Below are 21800 nucleotides of genomic sequence, written 5' to 3' on the forward strand. Positions count from 1 at the left end.
CAATATGCTGTAATAAAAATTTGTCCATGCTCATAAAAACAATAGATTTGTCCTCCCTCATCTTAAACGGCACCAACCGCCATTGGTGTATTATCCATAGCTTTAACTCTGGCAGCTGGCTTAAGAACATACACAAGTCCCTATTATCCTCTGGGAAGCTGTACTTGTTGAGTGATTTATGAGCAACATTCCCTTTAAACTGTGCGGGTGCACAGTAGCCCCGAGACTGCCACACAACACCTCTGGGACCCAAGCAGAAGAAATATCAGCCAATGGAGAGAAGCACCACACAAGATTGAACAATTTTCTCGAGCAGTGGTCACCAACCTCTCAATCGCAATCTTCAAGTCACTCCTAGTCAATAAATCCTTGTGTTCCTATTTTCTTTTTATTAATCTCGGGCCAGCAGCATACCACCCTGCATTCCACTGCTGGCTTGCTTCTGAAGCTAAGCAGGGTTGGTCCTGGTCAGTCCCTGAATTGGAAACTCTGAATCCCTGAATTTGAATCCCTGAATCCCTGAATTTTAAACCTCTGGTCTAAAAAAAAGATCCCAATGCCCCAGGGCAGTGATTGAGGACATTGCCCTGTGTAAGGTGCTGTCTTTCGGATGGGATGTTAAACGGGTGTCTTAACTCTCTGTGGTCACTAAAGATCCCATGGCTCTTATCATACGATAATGTTAACCCTGGTGTCCTGGCTAAATTCCCAATCATGGCAACATAATCATCCCCAGTTTACAATTGGCCCATTCATCCCCCCTCCTTATCCCCTGTAACTATTCCCCAGGTCGTTGCTGTAAATGAGAATGTGTTCTCAGTCAATTTACCTGGTAAAATAACTGTAAAATAAAAAATATGTGTATATGGGTTACGGTAGGTGCACCCGATTCATCAGCCCTGCGCCTGGGTAGGCGAACCGTTGCCATTTTGAAAGATTTTATGTGTCTTAATGTACAAACTCTGGCTTCCCGGCGGGCTCAGACAGCAAATGAAGTGTACTATAGGTCTTCCACTGGCCAATCGGATGGCTCCGATTACCGTGTCTGCAGTAACATAGCAGGCATCAAATGAAGCTTCAGCGAAATTGATACTGTGAGATTTCAAAAAAATGTAAAACCATGACTAGAGAGAGTCTGCCAACGAATACAGCAAAGATCTGCTGTTTTTATAAGTGAGTTGATGTTTAAGTTCTTACTCAGCCCTGTCAACACTCTGTAAGCCATGAAATGTGCTTTATTTCTTCCTATTTCCATTCAGCGCTACAACAAGCATTGCAGCAGTAATCAATGAGTAGGAAAGTGTATCGATAGGCTGGCGTTGTTGTCATTATTAGCTGCTTGGGTCTTTTTTAATAGGAATATTTCACATTCTCTGTTCATAAAAGTAACAATATGCATCTGTGCATGAGGCAGAAATAATGCCATGCGACTCGAGTTTTGCCATCAACTGGAAGATGGTGTCCCTTTTTTGGTGAGTGTCAGTGGAGGACAGGGAGAGCGGAGGGGATGTTGAGAGGCGGACCATCAGTCTGCTGCTCTCTCTCTCCACTGAGACTGACCATAGATGCAGGCACCATCGGCCCAGTAAAGTAAAAAGAAAAAGCTAATTAGTTAAATGTATGCCCACTGGGCGGTGCCTCACAAGTAATACGACAACGGATCTATAACATGTATGCTCATATAGCCTACTTCAAATTTTGAAATATAATTTCAAAAAATGTCCCGAACAACAATGCATTGACAGGGCAATTCAAGCAAAGCCAATATGCGGTGATAATATATGGTTTACTGCACAAACCTGATTGCCACAGTACTGTTTTTAATTGGTTAATGTTGCATAGGCTTATGTTTTTTAAGTATTGTTTAAAAGAAATCTGAGCGGGAGATCTCGGCATGCATTTTGACTCAGAAAGTGATCTTGACACCGAAAAGGTTGAGGACCACTGGTCTAGAGTTTTCCCTATTAATACTTTCAACGTTTCCCTTTACTGTTCAATTGTGGTCGAATCAACGCAATATCAGCCACTTTCAATGCAACATATAGAAAAAGAAAGAGAACTATGCAATACTTGTTTTTTTAGACAGAATGCATCGAGTAAGATTATATTACATTGACATGCAGGACTCTACACTTTACCAGTGCGCCATAACCAATCAGAGTTGCAGTAGGCCTATATGCAAATAGACCTTTGCCATATATGGGTCTGTGCCGTTTACTTTGAACTGGACTGTGTTTACAGCATGAGTGATCATGATTAGATGCACTTGTTTTGAAATCAAAGCGAGAGCAGCATGTAGCCACGTGTGCACATTTTGGTAATATCCTTTGCTAGTTAGTGAATTAGATCATTTGTAGTCAGCAATAGGGGAGTGATTACTTCCTACAAGAGCACAAAATGTGTATATTTCTAGACATCTTTGAAAAGTGAGTCAGGTAAAAGAGCTTTTTTGTTTTGTTTTAAAGGGTCCGTGTTGTATTTTGAGACAGGCTTGAATAAGCCAAGTAGCCAATAGGCAGAGGGTAGCATCATTTGTCTGATTCTCTGTAATAATGGTATGGGAATAACAATGCATTATATTTTGTAAACAACACAACACAACATGTTCAGTCACCTCCTTGTCTGAAGGACAAGTGGATAAACAGGTTCATGTTAAGACCAACCTGTTTTTCCCCTAGAAGTCTGCACAAAATACAATACAAAATGTAACGTGTAAATACCTGTTGTTAAATGGGAAACAGCACGTTTGTTGTGCAGGGCTTAACAATATTGATGGCTGTCGATGGCTAAATCTGTAGCATGAAGACAACTGTGTTAGCAGTGGGCTTATGTGACCATTACATCAGTGTATGCTAGCTAACACACTTATTTACAGCAATCATATGCCAAAGCACATCCCAGAAAGCCCTTCAATCCCTAACAGGTACCATATACCCACACATGTATAAATGAGTAACGTCCAGCAAACTTGTACACATTGTAAAATATAAAATATAATATCAGAACGTGACCTACCCCCTGCATCACATTTTCATACTGGGAAGACCTGACGGTCGCGATCTCCCCCTATCTGCAAGTGGGGCCAATCACAACACACCTTATTGTCATCAGAGTTGAACCAACCAATAAGAATGCTTGAACATTAAATACACATTTCTTTAGAGGCAAGTGGAAACATAACCAAACCTATTACACATACACTCAATTTGTATTTGGTAGCATTGCCTTTATATTGTTTAACTTGGGTCAAACGTTTCGGGTAGCCTTCCACAAGCTTCCCACAATAAGTTGGGTGAATTTTGGCCCATTCCTCCTGACAGAGCTGGTGTAACTGAGTCAGGTTTGTACGCCTCCTTGCTCGCACACGCTTCTTCAGTTCTGCCCACAAATGTTCTAAAGGATTGAGGTCAGGGCTTTGTGATGGCCACACCAATACCTTGACTTTGTTGTCCTTAAGCCATTTTACCACAACTTTGGAAGTATGCTTGGGGTCATTGTCCATTTGGAAGACCCATTTGCGACCAAGCTTTAACTTCCTGACTGATGTCTTGAGATGTTGCTTCAATATATCCACATCATTTTCCTACCTCATGATGCCATCTATTTTGTGAAGTGCACCAGTTCCTCCTGCAGCAAAGCACCCCCACAACATGATGCTGCCACCCCCGTGCTTCACGGTTGGAATGGTGTTCTTTGGCTTGCAAGCCTCCCCTTTTCCCTCCAAACAAACATGGGCATTATGGCCAAACAGTTCTATTTTTGTTTCATCAGACCAGAGGACATTTCTCCAAAAAGTACGATTTTTGTCCCCATGTGCAGTTGCAATCCATAATCTGGCTTTTTTTCATGGTGGTTTTGGAGCAGTGGCTTCTTCCTTGCTGAGCGGTCTTTCAGGTTATCGACATAGGTATCTGTTTCCTCCAGCATCTTCTCAAGGTCTTTTGCTGTTGTTCTGGGATTGATTTGTACTTTTCACACCAAAGTAGGTTCATCTCTAGGAGACAGAACACGTCTCCTTCCTGAGCGGTATGACGGCTGCGTGGTCCCATGGTGTTTATGGTTTTTTATTTCAATTACTTGTGTCATGCACATAGTAGATGTCCTAACCGACTTGTCAAAACTATAGATTTGTTAACAAGAAATTTGTGGAGTGGTTGAAAAATGAGTTTTAATGACTCCAACCTAAGTGTATGTAAACTTCCGACTTCAACTGTACACTGTATCATGTTAATGTCAGGGGTCATGGAGAAAGATGAGAATTAGGTACAGCAAAAACGTTCCATCACTAGCTCTGCAAACAGATCAAAATACTGATTCCTCTGGTCTGCCAACAGCACTAACTAGTCCCACTAGGCAAACACCTTGCCACGCACACTTAGATGCATCAAACACTTGTTCTGATGAATCAGGAATACCAGTCAGATATTAATACAAATCCAGAGAATTTCCCACGCACACAATACTGTTAGCAGGACATGCACTCCAGAATGTTCCATGCTGTGTACACTTTAGAGAGGTGCACACCTGTCAGGAAAGATATAATTAGATTATATTGCGTTTACGGCAAACCTCCCACTAACCTCCACCCCCAATTCTTCTTCACCCCACCTCACAGTATGTGGTCACGTAACATGGAACTGCCCCCGTAAACACTAACCAGAAGAATGGAAACTATCTACAGAGGCGTTCAGTCAGACTGTTTTCATATGTTCTCTCTTTTGGTAGACAATAGGCTTTAATGGGGTATGGTTAGACAGGGTTAGATGGAGAGGAACGGAAGAAACCCAGAATACCCTCTCCAGTGACCTCACAGGTGTGAAACGTTGTTGTGTCAGGGAGGTAGCTTTTGTGTCACGTTTTCATTTCAGAGGGAAAATACACCAGGTTAACCCTGTTCAATACAAAGAGCCAATGGTATTCCTACAGACAGCTTCGGTGTCCAGTTAGTTGGGTCTCCTTTACTTCCTTTGTCTGATGTTCTTCCACTCTGTGATTTTATTAGTGACTGCCAGGAGCCATGTTTATTTTACTGCTATTGTTACGGACACTGTTACAGACATTAAATACAAGTGAACGTGTGTTTTGTAACTCGAGTGGTACCACACCAGCTGTGCAAATGAAGGAAACTGTCCGTGTGTCTGATGTGTAATGGTTCCTCCCGGCAGGCATGTGCACAGATAGGACTCTACCTTTTGCCGAGAACATACTCTCCCACCCCTATAATTTCCCCCCAAAATGTTTCAAATATTTTCTGTTGTTCTGAACCCACTGCCCACAAATCATTGTTAAAGTAGTCGGAATGACAGATTTGGTCATTGATAAGCCCCCAAATTGGAAGGCAGTGGCTGTACAGTAACATTCTATACATGATGTCAGAGCTCAGGGTCTCCGCTTCGCAGCTCTGTATGGGTTTTGACTGACAATCATTCTACATTTGACAGCCGTTTCGAAATCACTCACGTTAATTGGGCAACTTTTGAGCATTTGTTGTTGTTTGGATTCAGTCTTGTGTCAGGTGAACTGTTGTGTCCTCACATTTGGTCTGATAATTTACCCATAAGATCCAACGTGTTCTCGTTCAATTGCTACCATGACTTTTTAGAGTTATTTTGTTAGAAAGATTTCAATTTGTCCCCCAGTTTCCACGAGTGTAAAGGGTTAAGCAAAGCAATAAATATAATAGATCTGTGCTAAATGACTACAGAGTTATTATAGATGAAATAATAAATTACTTTCAGACTAAGGGTTATTTATTTGTGTCATTTAATTTGCCATTAAGATGTGACCATCTATTGCTTTTATATTATATACAGTAACTAAATCATCAAAGTTGCCTAATAATTGCTCAATGAGTACATGACCATGATTGTAGGGATTTTTTTGGGGTGGAAGGGTGACCTTTTTTTGTTTCAGCACATGCCCCCAAAAGGTCTTCGCATGGCCCTGCTTCCCAGCAACAGTCGGTCTGTAAGGTGATTATAGGTGCATTCTGGACAGGACCCTCTGCCGAATCGTAGGGACAGGGCATCGGTTTTGGTGTTTTTTTAACCTGGGCGATAGGTCTGCGTGAAGTCGAACCTTGTGAAGAAAAGGGCCCACTTTGCTTGGCGCAGATTCAGCCTCCTCATTGTCAGTATGTATTCCAGGTTCCGATGGTCGGTTGGGATGATGAATGGTTCCTTGGTGCCCTCCAGCCAGTGTCTCCACTCCTCTAATGCCAACATCACAGACGTTGTAATTCCTCTCTGCAGGGGACAGTTTCTTTGAGTAATATGCACATGGATACAATTTCTGTAGATTACCCTGTCATTGAGACAGAACTGCCCCCACGCCCACCTCTGAAGCGTTTACCTCAACCACAAAGGATATCATGGGACCTGGGTGTTTGTGTAACGATCCTCTTTATCTGATGAAGAGTAGTCAAGATCGGACCAAAACGCAGCGTGGTAAGTGTCCATGTTAATATTTATTTTAACTCAGAACACTAAGACAAAATAACAAAAATAGACCAACACGAAACAGTTCTGTCTGGTGCAGAGACAGAAAACAACTACCCACAACCACAGGTGGGAACAGGTTACCTAAGTATGGTTCTCAATCAGAGACAACGATTGACAGCTACCTCTGATTGGGAACCATACCAGGCCAAACACATAGAACAAAACATAGAATGCCCACCCCAACTCATGCCCTGACCAAACCAAAATAGAGACATAAAAAAGGAACTAAGGTCAGGACGTGACAGTCTGAGCAATGGGGCGGAGGTGAAACGTCCCTTGAGTAGACAGATGGCCTCGTCGGCTGCTGGGCTCCACACCAACATACGGGGACCAACCTTGAGAAGAGAGGTGAGAGGGGCGGGGACGGAGCTGAAGTTCCTGATGAAATGGCAGTAGAAGTTGGAAAATCCCTTTTTTTGTGGTTGGGACTGGCCATGACCTGACCGCATCTACCTTCTTGTCGGCCATCCTCATTCCCTGCATGCTGATTTAGTAGCCTAAGCTAAGAAGGAAACTGCCTTGAAATTAGCACATCTCAGCCTTAAAAAAAAATGTTTTAACCAGGCAAGTCAGTTAAGAAGAAATTCTTATTTACAATGACAGCCTAGGAACAGTGGGTTAACTGTCTTGTTCAGGGGCAGAACAACAGATTTGAACCTTGTCAGCTCTGGGATTCGATCTAGCAACCTTTTGGTTACTGGCCTAATGCTCTAACCACTAGGCTACCTGCCGCCCAGCCTTGATGAAATGGTGGTTAGCCAGAAGGTGTTCCAGAACTGCTCGACATGAGTGATGTGATCCTACAGAGTAGCTGAGCAGACCAGGATGTCATCAATATACACGACCACCTCGCGTCCGAGCATGTCCCTGAACATCTCGTTAATGAATGCCTGGAACACTGACGGAGCATTGGCTAAGCCAAATGGATTCACCAATTACTCGTAGTGGCCAGACATCGTGCTAAACACAGTCTTCCATTCACCCCTCTCCCAGATGCGGGTGAGATTATATGCACTCTGCAGGTCCAGTTTGGTAAAGAACCATGCTGCGCGGAGCTGTTCGATGGCTGCCGGCATCAACGGGAGAGGGTAACGGTACTTTGTGGTGATTTCATTGAGTCCTCTGTAATCAATACATGGATGTAACCTTCCATCCTTCTTGGCCACAAAGAAGAAACTAGCCGATGCAGGAGAAGTGGACGTAAGGATGAAACCTCGTTGGCGCGCCTCTTGCATGTAATCGTCCATGGCCTGGGTCTCAGCCACCGACAGAGGGTAGATGCAGAGGCGTAGACCCTGCCAGCATGTTGATAACACTGTCCCAGGGGTGATGAGGAGGAAGACAGGTGGCGCTGGTCTTGTAGAATACCTTCCGCAGGTCCTGGTATACCTCCGAGATATTGGGCTGAAGGGCAACCACATGACTCTCAACCGATGTGAACCACAGGGGATGGGGAAGCAGGTCCTCTGGAATTCGGGTGACCAGTCTGTGAGTCTCATCCTTGACCTTGAAGCCAAGGGAGGCCAAGGTGGTGATCATGTGAACTGGTGCACTGGTGATGAAGGGGATGTTCTCCTGATGAATTGACTCCACAGTGAGGGTGAGTGGTTGTGTGTGATGGTTCCGGATCCTAGTGGCCGATTATGGAGGGCTTGAACCGGGAAAAGAGACGCGAGCGGGTATGAGATAATGTTAAGAGAGGAGGCAAGGACCTGGTCAATAAAGTTCCCCGTGGCACCAGAATCCACTAACACTGTAGACACAGTACACGAGGGACAGTCAACTAGTGTGATGGACACCAAAAGAGTTTAGCAGAAAGTGATTAAGATGGGATACTCACTCCTGCCCCAGGAGGTGGAAGATCATGTGACCGTCCCTCTGCTCTTGTGGATCCTGGATTAGGAAGTGCCGGACACCGCTGGAGCTGGTGCCCTCCCTTGACCACAATACAGACAGAGCCCCAGCTGTCTCGTCCTGCATCGCTCCACCGCGGTGAGGCGTGGCACCCCCTACCTTCATGGGTTCAGGCTCTGATCCAGAGTGTTCACGGAGGGAGGGAGGGAGGGAGGGAGGGAGGGAGGGAGGGAGGGAGGGAGAGAAGCGATGAGAGTACCTACATTCCTGAAGTAAGTTATCCAGGCGGATGGAAGGTAGGTGTGCGCGTACTCTGCAGCCGTCTGGTCCCCTGCCCCCTTTCTGCCCTCCGAGGGATGATCAAAGATACATTTTAACAGAGCCATGAACCCCTCATATGAATCTAGCTCCTCCTCTCCTCTCTCCCAGACGGCCGTGGCCCATTCCAACGCATGCCCAGTCAACAGATAAATAACCGTGGTAACCTTGGACCTCTCGGTGGTGGGGGCTCCCATCTGGTGTGTTAAGTAGACGGAGCACTAAAGTAGGAAGCCACGGGCATTTAGATGGGGAGCCGTCATATTTATCCGTGAGGGACAAACAGGCATCGCTGACCTGAGTGGGTTGCTGAATGGGCTGTTGTGCTGGCTCGACTGGTTGTAGAGTATCCTCCGCTAGTTGACGGCAACGCCTCCCGGGTATGTTCGAGACGTTGCACACTGCAAAGAACCTCTTCCATAGCCATCCCTAGTTGTGCCAGTTGGTCATGGTATTGATGTAGAAGGTATCCCTGCTTGTCGACCGTCTGGGAGATATTCTGTTTTCCTGCTCCTTCCATTGTTGGAGTCAGTATTCTGTAATGGAGATGCTGAGAGTCGAGAAGCAGGTGCAGGTGAAACGTTTAATAAAACATCAAACATGGAACGAGCCAACTTAACAGCAGCGTCTACGCATTAAACACAGGATCAATACTGACTGGGGAAGGAACATAAGGGAGTGACAGATAGAGGGGAGGTAATAAGTGAGGTAATGGAGTCCATGTGTGCCTCATGATGATATGCAGGTGCGTGTAATGATTGATGCCAGGTGTATGTAACGATGGATCCCAGGACCGGTGATTAGTATAACGGCGACGTCGAACGCCGGAGGGGGGGAGCGGGAGTAGACGTGACACGGCCTATATTTTAAATGTTGTGGGGGAGTAGATTTGGGGGAGTAGACATTAATTTAGGAGCGCTGCTACTGCCAACGATTACTTTCTGATATGCTAGGATGCTAGCTAACTAGCCTGCCCTGGGTTATGGGGTGGTAAATAGAGTTGTTATGATGGTTCAGAGCTGCTGAGCGGCACACCCCCAGTGGAAAACCACAGCGGAGGCACATTTATTTTGCGGGCCAGCATCCTACCAGAGATTTCCATTGCCACTCCATTGCATAATGTGGTTACATTTCAGTGGGATGGTTCCAGGCATAGGCCCAAGGCAGAGAGCTAGCCTATAGTCTCCTTGGGAAGAGCTTTATAAATAAAGAACCCAGTTTACATTCTGCCCATTAGACTGGGTCAAGGGACTCAAGTCTACTACTTGGCGGTGTTACAGCTGCATATGGATGGTTCTATGGGCCATCCTCTGCTCTCCGGACCAGGAGACAGGGACCCATCATTTCAGCAAATCATCTTATCACTATTCACAGCGCTGGGATGAAGACATGCAGTATCCTCAGAATGTATGATAACTGAATTAGGAGACAACACGTTTGTCTTCTCAGAAATGGCCATAAACACATATTTGCCAGGAGGATTTAGCTTTCAAATTGTTTTCTAGAGCTCATTTGTCAACAGCTGAGCATGTTAGCCTAAACATATTTTATTAAGGTCTAGCTTGTTGAATCTTTGAAAATCACAGATTGCATCATTGAGGTCCATTTGTCATAGAGCTGTCTTTTCAATAATAGTTTAATCAACAAACAGTATTTGCAATACCTGAATACTTTACTAATAACTGGGAGATGGGAAAGACCCATGCAGTACAAAATGCCAGGATGTTCCAAGAAAGCATTCCCATCCAATGGGACAGTAGGGGAGACGGTAGGGACTCTTACAAGACTCTTTTCAACATTAAAAGAAAGACAACGGTCTTGGGTGGTAATAGGGACTCTTTTTATTCTCATATTTTATTCCAACATTAAGTTATACGCCATCAAACACACTCTGCCCACTTGTGACAACCAGCCCCATCACAGGGTTGTCACAATGTTTGCTTGTAGCTTATTCTTTTTGTAATAGGAAATAACGCAATATAGCACACAGTCTTATAAATAGCTTTTCTTTGATAGAACGATATTCCTAACAGAATTCAGCATTTTATACCTTGAGAATAACGTATGACGTTTTATTTTGTATATCAAATCAAAGTTTATTTGTCACTTGCGCCGAATACAACTGTGAAATTCTTATATGTGTGTGTGCATGCGCATGTGTACATGTGTGGGTGTGTGAAATAAAAAAAAGATGTGTGTGAGAGAGACAACACTCCCAGATAGCACAGACACCTCTGTCCAACAGATGTATACGTGATGCATTGGGAAGATGCAGTTTAGACATCGTTTGCTAATTAGCAAGACGTCTCACATTCTACATTCTAAATTCTAGAGTTCTACGTCGTTTATACGTCGGCCAGGCATCAACATTCTATTCTGATGTCTCGGTGACGTCTTCCCAATCTGCACACGCTCTCCACACTACATATTCCCAACGCATTTTGATATGTCGGCCAAAGTTGTTCGTTTTTACTGGGAAGGGATGTCTTTATAGCAACAGCACAAAATAGCTTGGGATATATTGTATACTGGCAGTGGCAATGTCCCTGAACAGTATGGTTACAATGGAGTTAATAGTGACAACCTACCCCACCAATGCTAGTTACCACATGGCTTGACTTAGCAACTCAGAAATAGGTTTGGAATAGCTCTCCTTTTCCTCTTTTTGATAAACATAATTTTTCATGTATAATCCCATAATTCAAACATTTATAAACTAAAATAACAAGACACACTTTATGTTTTTTATTTTATCTGTGAGAAACACATACATTCCACTCACCTCGATGTTTTGTCACGCTGACATGAATTGACAAGGCGGATGAGTTCTTTCAAAGAATTCACACATTTGAATCTTAAAATTATTACACAGCACACTCTAGATTGGGAGTAACAAGCACTGTGACAACCAACCCACGAGACAACCAACCCCAGTCTCCCCTACCCTGGACCAGAGGGAGAGGGCAACTACTTAGATTCCTGCTTGCACTTCATCATCATTCCTCTGTCTACAGAGGTTTATTTTTAAAGGGAGGTGTCAGCCAATGTCAAGTCACGTTCCTTTGAGCGATGATGGGGTACAGTCGCCCAATCAGAGAAGCTGTGCTGGGCGGACCAGAACCTTTAGATCCACCAATGGTTCACTTCACTCTATCAGCACCAGTAAACACACTAAAACATATACAAACAAACAAGCAAACAAGCAAACAAATAACCTGTACATCCCAATGGGTCGGCAACATGACAATGGGTCAACATTTTAAAACAACACCCTTTTCAAAGCTCACAACATCTCTCTCTTAATACTGGCAAAAGGCCATAATCAAAAGGTCATTCCGTGCATGCACACCAGTCAATAGCATCTTCTGAGGTTGAATTTAAATGTTTTGGTGACGTCAAGCGGCCATTGGAATTTTGGCAGTGGCTACTATATAAAAACTTTAGGACAGAGAGGTAGAGAGAGGGGAGGGGGGAGACAAGTGGAAAGATAAGATAGCGAAGAGTTGGTGTTTATTTAAGTGGTGGCATGTCTCTGGCACATACAGACAACAGGGTCCGAAAGAGCTGCCTGTATGGGAGAGGAACAACAACACCTCGGGAGCTTCAACTAAAATAGATCCAATGCAGCTTGGAGCAAGGTGGATTAGCACAGCTTCCGTTGTCTCACCTGACACTTGTTCCCCGCTGTGTGGAATTTCTTGGAACTATGAGTAAACCAGAGACATTGGCCTCCTGCATTGCCAAGATGTACGAGGGGGGTAAATTGGACAATGCTGGGGCCCCTTCTGGAGCAATGAAAAAGCCAACAAACAGCCTGCTGAACAGCCTGGGAGGCATGGAGGTCAAGCTGAATCAGCTGGAGGTGAAGGTGGAGCAGATAGCCTGCAGCCAGACAGAGGTCCTCAGAAGGCTGGACATGGTGTGCCAGGGCATGGGGACGCTGGAGAAGGACCTGGCCCAGCTCAGAAAGGACAGGGACAGGGGCTCTCGTGGAGGTGGAGGGGACCCTTCTTTGTTCTCGGAGGTCAAGGTACTGTGTGGGGAGACCGTGGCGCTGCTGAAGAACCTGCAGCAGGAGGGTAAATGGCAACGGGAAAAGATTGAGGGAATAGAGAGCTCGGTTTCGGCCATGGACAAGCTCTGGGGATACGTGGGGGAAGTCTTCCGAAGCTCCAAGATAGTGGAGTTCATCTTGAAAGGCATCGTACCCTGGAGGAAACAGGGCCTAATGTACATCCAAGCGGAGGAGGAGGTCAGTGAGGTCATCCTGAAGCAGGCTGGCACATCTTTGCCATTTCATTAAATGTGATGTCCTTAGGTGTTTAAAAATGTTTGAGTTATTTTGAGTTATGGTATTAACATCTGCTTTCATTTATTTTGTGAACCATGACTCTCCGGTTCACCCTTACCCACTTAATTTAATCATTGTAAAGAACGCAGTGCATTCTGTATAGTGTACAGTGTACACTATCATTGTTTTGTTCTCACACTTTTAAATACTTCTCATTCAAATTGAGACATGAGGTCAAATTAGTTCATCATTTGCAGTACAGATATGCCATTTTCATCCTGTTTAGTTCACCACATGATGTGGTGTAAAATAAGGGGAACGATTTCTCTTTGAAAATTACAAATCCATTCTTTGGGCTTGTGGGGAAAGGATTTCAATGTTGGTGATTTGACTTGGATAACAGCATCTTTGTTAAATGTTAACTCTTCGTAAATGGTCATTGCTATTTTCATAGGGCATGACCTAACATAATGAGGAAGTGTAAGTTGAAGGTGGGCGTTTGTCCAGCAAAATGTCAGTTGAAATCCCCAGTGCAAAGTGTTGCTACAGAGTAGCCTTGTGCAAAGTCACTGAACCTGGCGACCTGTGTCACTGTCTGACTGTCTCTAAAATGTTTCTCCAGCTGTTGGGAAACAATGTGAGCTGTTTCAGTCGTGTTACTGTCAAGATAAGGCTGTTTGCTAGCATAAAATCCAAAGTGAAAATGAAGTGAGAGGGATTTGTCCCACTGACTGTATGCTTTTCCCCCAAACTCATGACAATTTAGGGTAAATAATCTGGATTATAATGTATGAAGAATCTCATCACTGGCATCTTGATAATCTTGACATTAAATACTAATGTTTGCTACAACATAAAGTAGCCTACTAACAAGCTATTAGAAGGCAGATGGAAGGAAATGCTGGTCATCTATTCATTTGAATATAGAATTAGGAATTAGAATAGTAATTCAATAGGATCTCTATTTATATATTGAACCTTTATTTTATAAGGGAGTCGTACTGAGACCAAGGTCTCTTTTACAGATGTGTACTGAATTATAGAAATTACAGAAAATACACACTACAAAATATAAATACAAAATGCAAGCAAAAATCATTTTTATTTTATTTATTTATTTAACCTTTATTTAACCAGGAAGGGCTCATTGAGATTAAACTCTTTTTCATGAGCGCCCTGGCCAAGATAGGCAGCACCAAGTCATTACAAAAAAATTACAGACAGACAACATGAAAAACTACAAGTAATCTAGTAAAAACCATTGAATTCACAAGAGTATAAAACAGCTAATTAAAAATATTGACAGGTCAGGGAATCAGCTTCAAAATCCTTCATCAGTGATTTAAAAACACCAATCGGGACAAGTTCTTCCAGTTTAAAAGTATTTTGTAAGGTGTTCCAAGACGATGGCGCAGAGTACATAAAAGCCCTTTTACCAAATTCAGTTCGGACATTTGGAACAGTTAGCAGGATAAAGTCCAGCGAACGAAGAGAGTACCCACCACATTTCTGAACAATAAAAATGCACAAATAAAAAGGTAGTAAACCCAAAATGGCTTTGTAAATAAAAGTATACCAGTGACTGAGCCTACGAGTGACTAGAGAAGGACAACCAACCCTGGTATACAAAGTGCAGTGGTGCGTAAGGGTTTTGCAGTTTAAAATACATCTCAAAGTGCCATGGTAAAGAGTGTCAATTGATCTCAAACACTGAGCGGAAGCATTCATATATAAAATATCCCTATAGTCTAGTAAAGGCATAAATGTAGCTGATACTAGCCTCCTTCTGGCTTCAAAAGAAAAACAGGCCTTATTCCTAAAATAAAATCCCAATTTCAGCTTCAATTTTTTTGTAAGTTGTTGAATATGCAATTTAAAAGAGAGGCCGTCATCAATTAAAATTCCAAGATATTTATATGAGGTTACAACCTCAATCTCCTTGCCCTGACAGGTAGTAATATGTGAAAGGTTCAGAGGTCTATTTCTTGCATTAGAAAACACCATTAGTTTAGTTTTGTCAATATTGAGGATAAGCTTCAATTGACACAAGGTATGTTGAACAGTATAAAAAGCAGTTTGCATGTTCTGGAAAGCTTTTGTAAGAGACGAGGCACAACAGTAAATAACAGTATCATCAGCATAAAAATGAAGTTGTGCATTTTGGACATTTTTGTCTAAATCATTTATAGAAATAGTGAATAAGAGAGGACCAAGTACAGAGCCTTGGGGCACACCATTCAAGACAGACAATTTAACAGACATAAGCCCATCAAATTGAGTGCACTGAGTTCTATCAGACAGATAGTTAGCAAACCATGCAACTGCATGCTCCGAAAGACCTACACTTGACAATCTCTGCCTTAGTATAGCATGATCAACTGTATCAAAAGCCTTAGAGAGATCAATAAAAAGTGAGACACCGTGCTGTTTTTTGTCAATCGCTTCAGTGATATAATTTATAACCTTCATGGTTGCTGTAATTGTGCAATGCTTCTTCCTGAAGCCTGATTGGTACATTGATAAAATAGAGTTAGTAAATAAAAACTCTTTTAGCTGTTCACTTACAAGGGTTTCAAGTATTTTCACTTTCACCAGGGGTGACAGCTTTGAGATTGGCCTATAATTATTTAAAAGATTTGTATCTCCCCCTTTTAAAAGTGGTAGGACAAATGCTGATTTCCAGATCTTTGGAATTTCATTACATTCTAGGGTTAGATTGAACAGAGATGTAAATGGTTCAGCTATGAAATCAGCTGCCAGATTTAAAAAGCAGGGATCCAAAAGATCAGGACCTGCAGGCTTTCTCTGATCTAAGGAGTTCAGGGCTTTATGTACCACCTGCACTGAGAATGGCAGAAAGATAAAAGTTTGACCAGCTCTCACTGGTTCATCCACACAGGGTTGTACAGAGACAGAGGACACTGAATCAAACAGCCTAGCAGATGATACAAAGTGCTCATTGAAACAATTCAGCATTTCAGTTTTGTCATATATAGCAACAGAGTCCTTCAAAACACATGACGGTAATTCATTAACATTACTGTTACCAGACATAAACTCAATAGCCTTCTAAAACTTTCTAGGGTCATTCAGGTTATCAGTGGTAACAGACATAAAATATTCAGACTTGGCCTTCCTGAGAAGAAAAGAACACTTGTTTTTCGTAACTGCCTAAAAATAAGCCAATCAGCATCAGAACATGATTTCCTTGCTTTAGCCCAGGCTAGATTACGGTTGTGAATAATACAAGACAGCTCAGAAGAAAACCATGGATTATCCCGCCCTTTAACCCTGAACCTGCGGAATGGGGCATGTTTGTTTACTATTTGGGAAAAACCATCATGAAAGAATTTCCAGGCAGTTTCCACATCAGGGATAAACTCAATCTTGCTCCAGTCAAAATAAAAAAAATCATGAAAGAAAGCCTGCTCATTAAAACACTTCAAATTTGTCTTACGAATAAAACGTGGGATGGTTTTTGGAACCTTAGTATTTCTAACAGCAACAACAGCACAATGGTCACTTAAATCATTACAAAAAACACCAACCGCAGAATATTTATGTGGAACATTTGTCAATATCAAATCAATCAGGGTAGATTTTTCTGGGCATTTAAGATTTGGGCGAGTGGGTGAGTTACTCAACTGGGTAAGATTCATAGAATTACAAAACATTGTTAAATCATCAGACACCGGCTTTAACCAACACCAGTTGAGATCATTTCACTGTAAAGAAGTTTAGACATGAGGTGCGTCAAAGAAGAAAATGCATCACCGAGAGCAGAGGGGGGTCTATAACAGCCAATCACAGTTATAGAGAGCAGAGGGGGGTCTATAACAGCCAATCACAGTTATAGAGAGTAGAGGGGGGTCTATAACAGCCAATCACAGTTATAGAGAGCAGAGGGGGGTCTATAACAGCCAATCACAGTTATAGAGAGCAGAGGGGGGTCTATAACAGCCAATCACAGTTATAGAGAGCAGAGGGGGGTCTATAACAGCCAATCACAGTTATAGAGAGCAGAGGGGGGTCTATAACAGCCAATCACAGTTATAGAGAGCAGAGGGGGGTCTATAACAGCCAATCACAGTTATAGAGAGCAGAGGGGGGTCTATAACAGCCAATCACAGTTATAGAGAGACCCTTTGAAACCTCAATATTCGAAGCAAGAAATTACAACTGTTTACAAATAGTTTCAGACTTTGCCACACTTACAGGGAATTTAGATTTTTACATATATAGCCACACCCCCACCTTTCTTAACCCAATCAGTGCGATAAACATTGTAACCACGTATGCAAATATCCTTATCAAAAACAGACTTGCTGAGCCAGGTTTCAGAAAACACAATTACATCAGCATCAGTTGATTTAGCCCAAATCCTAACAGGCTGCATACAAAACCCGATCTTGATAATAACATGGTGATAGAAAACAAACACATTCATCAGTAATAAGGTCCTCAATCAGCTTTCTGAATTCTCCTAGAGGCATCCAAACGTTACATTTAAAGAACATTTTGAAGATTGATCCACAAATAAGGTGCAAGAAAACTAAAAGCTGATTTACCTAACTCAGTAGAGACCAAAGGCATTTCCAGAGTTAACCATCCCGGAGACCGGATGTGTTAATTCGCACGTCTAAAGTTTAGTAAAGATGTTAGCCACAGTGGGACTTTTTGTAAAAGGGCTTTATAAATTAAGACATAGCAATGTATCAACCTATGCAATATCAAAGAAGTCCAACCAACTTTCTGGTAGAGAATGCAGTGATGAGCACTAAAACTGTTGCCTGTAATGATAAACTGCATCTAACGGCTGAACATCGACTGAATAATCTGCTTTCTACTAATTAGCAAGAGCCAGGGTCTATTTCTATAGAAGCCCATTTTTAACTGGTAAATATGCTTTTTAAAAGACAGCTTTTCATCTATCCAGATGCCCAGATATGTATAAGCCGGGACACGATCAAAAGTGCATATGCTTAAATCGTTATTTTTTATGCTCTAGACTCCAGTGAGTATCCATCCTCCTGTGTGGTTCAGATGGTAGAGAATGACATTTGCAATGCCTGGGTTGTGGGTTTGATTCCCATGGGGGGGAGGCACAAAAAAAAGTATGTACTCACTACTGTAAGTCGTGTGTCTGCTAAATGACGTAAATGTAAACAATATATACTTAGTTTTACCTGCAATGCTAATTTCAGGGCAATAAAGTTTTTCTGTAATACAAGGAATGCAGCCTGTAGTTCAGGTAGAGCCTGGTCAACCATGGGGGCAAAAGCATACACAAAAGTATCATAGGCATACAAGTGCAGGTTACAATTTTTTACAGACAGGTCAATATTGTTAATGGAAACAGTAAAAAATACAGGGCCCAGAACCATGCGGGACACCTTTCATATTATCCTGATTTAACACCACCAGTAGATTCACATTGAGTTCTATCTGTCAAGTCATTTATTAACCAGTTACATGCAGCCTGGTCTAGGCCAATTGAAGAAAGCCTCTGAATTAGCAGTGAGTGAACAACAGTATCGAAAGCCTTTGACAGGTCAATGAAGAGGACAGCACAATGTTGCCTTTTATCCATACAGTTAACCACATCATGACTGGGTATAAAACCTGACTGATGTACATTTAGAATGCATTTCAAAGATAAGAATGATCTTAGCTGATATTTTAGCTGGGCAAGAACGTTTCGAAATAAGGTCACCTTTGTGAAGGGGGAGTACATGGGCTGTCTTCCAAACCTTGGGGATAGTACCAGATATAACAGTCCAGTAAAAAATCTGGGTTAATTATTCAGCTATCAAGGCGGCAGAGAGCTGCAGTAAAAATGGATCAAGCATATCAGCCTCAGTGGAGCTAGAGGCTGGCAAAGGGAAGAGCAGTAGATTGACTGACCAGGGTCAGTTAAACCACCATTTCTCTAAAATAAAAATCCTGTCAAGATAAAAATTAGCACTAAAAGCATAATTTATCCCATTCTTCACAGTTATGATGCCAGAGTCAGACAGAACTTGTTTAGGCAGGGATGAAGAGGAATTTGTACACTTCATAGCATTTACTGTTTTCCAAAAATGATCACCAGCAGAGTTAGAGATAGAGCTTAGAAAGTAGCTTGACTAAACTTTCTTAATCGAGATAGTATCTGTTTATCAATTGCCTTAAAGATTGCCAGTCCACTACAGAGTCAGTTTTCCTTCCGTTGTCCCAGGCCTGATTTCTCACCTGAATGAGCTTAGATAGATCTAACTCTTGGTTTTCTTCTGAGCTATCTTTGAATCTGAATTGTTTAAAAGGGGCATGTTTATCTTCCAGAACAGGTATTCCCAAACTGGGGGTGGTACGCGCAATGCCGTCGGGGGTACGCCAAATAAAAACGTGATTCACATTTAAAAAAATAAAATTTTAAAATTGTAAAAATGTTTTAAAAAATCTTCTTCACATTTTCAAACAGCCCATTTATATTTTAGTTTTTTTTCTTGCCCGAGTAGCATCGTTTCACTGCCAAAAATAAAATTAAACCATCTTGTGTTCAGCGAAATAACAACACAATGTCAAATACAGGTAGCCTAGTCAAATAATTAACATCCAATCGCATTAACCGTTACTCTCTCACGGGAATTCCACTAACGGTCCGTATGTAGACAAACGTAGCTGCTGCTCATGTTGGTATCTGTACTGATGGCGCAAATGCCATGACTGGGAGACATTGTGGAGTTGCTCCCGACGCCACTTGGGTACACTGCAGCATCCACCGAGAGGCTCTTGCTGCCAAGGGAATGCCCGACAGCTTGAAATACATTTTGGACACTACAGTGAAAATGGTTAACTTTGTTAAAGCAAGGCCTTTGAACTCTCGTGTATTTTCTGCAATATGCAACGATACGGGCAGCGATCATGTAACGCTTTTACAACATACAGAAATGCGCTGGTTATCAAGGGACAAAGTATTGACATGTTTTTTAAATTGAGAGACGAGTTTAAAGTTTTCTTTACTAGCCATAATTTTCACTTGTCTGGCTTCTTGCATGATGATGAGTTTCTCACATCACTGGCCTATCAGGGTGATGTTTCTTTCTCGCCTGAATGATCTGAATCTAGGATTACAGGGACTCTCCACAACTATATTCAATGTGTGGGACAAAATTGAGGCTATGATTAAGAAGTTGGAGCTCTTCTCTGTCTGCATTAACAAGGACAACACACAGGTCTTTCCATCACTGTATGATTATTTGTGTGCAAATGAACTCAAGCTTACAAACAATGTCAAATGTGATATAGCGAAGCACCTGAGTGAGTTGGGTACGCAATTACGCAGGTACTTTCCCGGAATGGACGACACAAACAACTGGATTCATTATCCCTTTCATGCCCTGCCTTCAGTCCACTTACAAATATCTGAACAAGAGAGGCTTATCAAAATTGCAACAAGCGGTTCTGTGAAAGTTTAATTTAATCAGAAGCTACTGCCAAATTTCTGGATTGGGCTGCTCTCAGAGCATTCAGCTTGGCAAATCACACTAAGACACCATGTACTTTTTTGAGAGTGGATTCTAGGCTCTAACTAGCATGAAAAATAAATACAGGCACAGACTGTGTGTGGAAAATGATTTAAGACTGAGACTCACTCCAATACAACCCAACATTGCGGAGTTAAGTGCATGCTTTCAAGCACACCCTTCTCATTAACCTGTGGTGAGTTTTTCACAATTTTAGATGAACAAATAAGGTTTTATATGTAATATAGTTAAATAAAGAGCAAAATTATTGCTTAATATATATTTATTTGTGCCCTGGTCCTCTTTGTCACTTCCCACGAGCCGGGTTGTGACAAAAACTCATGCTCATTCTTAAGTTTAAAAAATGTCTTGTATAGTGTGTGTGTGGCAGGCTTACAATCATGGCAAAAAACAACATTTGAGAGTGCACTGACCCTGGTGCTAGAGGGGATACGCAGCTGGAGGTTGAACGTTTGAAGGGGTACTGGACTATAAAAAGTTTGCGAACCACTGTGCCAGAGGAATACATTTGGAGGATACATTTTCTAGAACCAACTCAGGGTTAGGCATACAGGAGACGGTGGCTAAATCAGAGTAGAACATGTCTTGTAAAAATCCTTGAGGGGAAAACTTTTTAAAATGTGTCTTCTTAATTAAATGAGAATGAGTATTTTGCTGTTTCGTATCTCTAATACATATTATGGGACAATGATCACTGATATCATGTGTAAATACTCAGCTAGACAAATATTTATGCGGGTTAGTAAGAATTAAATCAATCAAAGAGGAGTTAACAGGAATTTTCACTTTTCGCCATGTGGGCTTTGAGATCAATTGAGTGAGTTTAAAATCAATGCATATGCATTGAGGCCAGGGATGGCCAATTCAGAATCAAATCCCCTAAAATGACCCAACTCCGAAGACAGAAAAGGTGTTAAACACTCAGATATAGCACCAATATAAGTCTTGTAAAACAATGTGGCCTCAATGGCCACACAAGTACTCTTAGATCTCTACCTGGTACAGCCAGAAGAGGAGCCACTTAGCCCAATATTGGACTAAAGGAGCCTAACTTTACTCCTTTGTCCTTTTCCATGCTCTGTTTAAAGGGCGAATTGGCTCTGGAATCCAAAACAGCCAAATACTCCATCTAAACATGAATCAAGTCTCTATTTTGGTAAAGTTCTAGAAATATAAATCCTCTACTTTCACATCACTTCAAAATACACATTGTTTTAACCTGTATTAACACAGTTGCAGCCAACATTATTTTTCAGTGACAACACGTTTTGTGGCGTCTGTCTTCCGTTTACACACAGCTGTTCGAAGATG

General features: G+C 42.1%; 1 protein-coding gene across 2 annotated transcripts in view; it reads left to right on the forward strand.

Annotated features, from left to right (window-relative positions):
• The window catches only part of LOC115113535 (myosin light chain kinase 3-like), a 36489-nt gene that overhangs the window by 2159 nt on the left and 12530 nt on the right, over positions 1 to 21800 (forward strand). Inside the window, exon 1 of one of the 2 annotated variants that reach the window (XM_029641305.2) lies at positions 12138 to 12924. The exons of the other annotated variant lie outside the window; for it this stretch is intronic. Within the exon in view, the coding sequence (XP_029497165.1) occupies positions 12379 to 12924 (546 nt within the window). The 5' untranslated portion in view covers positions 12138 to 12378. Of the gene's footprint in view, positions 1 to 12137; positions 12925 to 21800 lie in introns of those variants that run through there. 2 annotated transcript variants of the gene reach the window in all.

This window comes from Oncorhynchus nerka, linkage group LG28 (genome assembly GCF_034236695.1).
Source record: "Oncorhynchus nerka isolate Pitt River linkage group LG28, Oner_Uvic_2.0, whole genome shotgun sequence".
NCBI lineage: Eukaryota > Metazoa > Chordata > Actinopteri > Salmoniformes > Salmonidae > Oncorhynchus > Oncorhynchus nerka.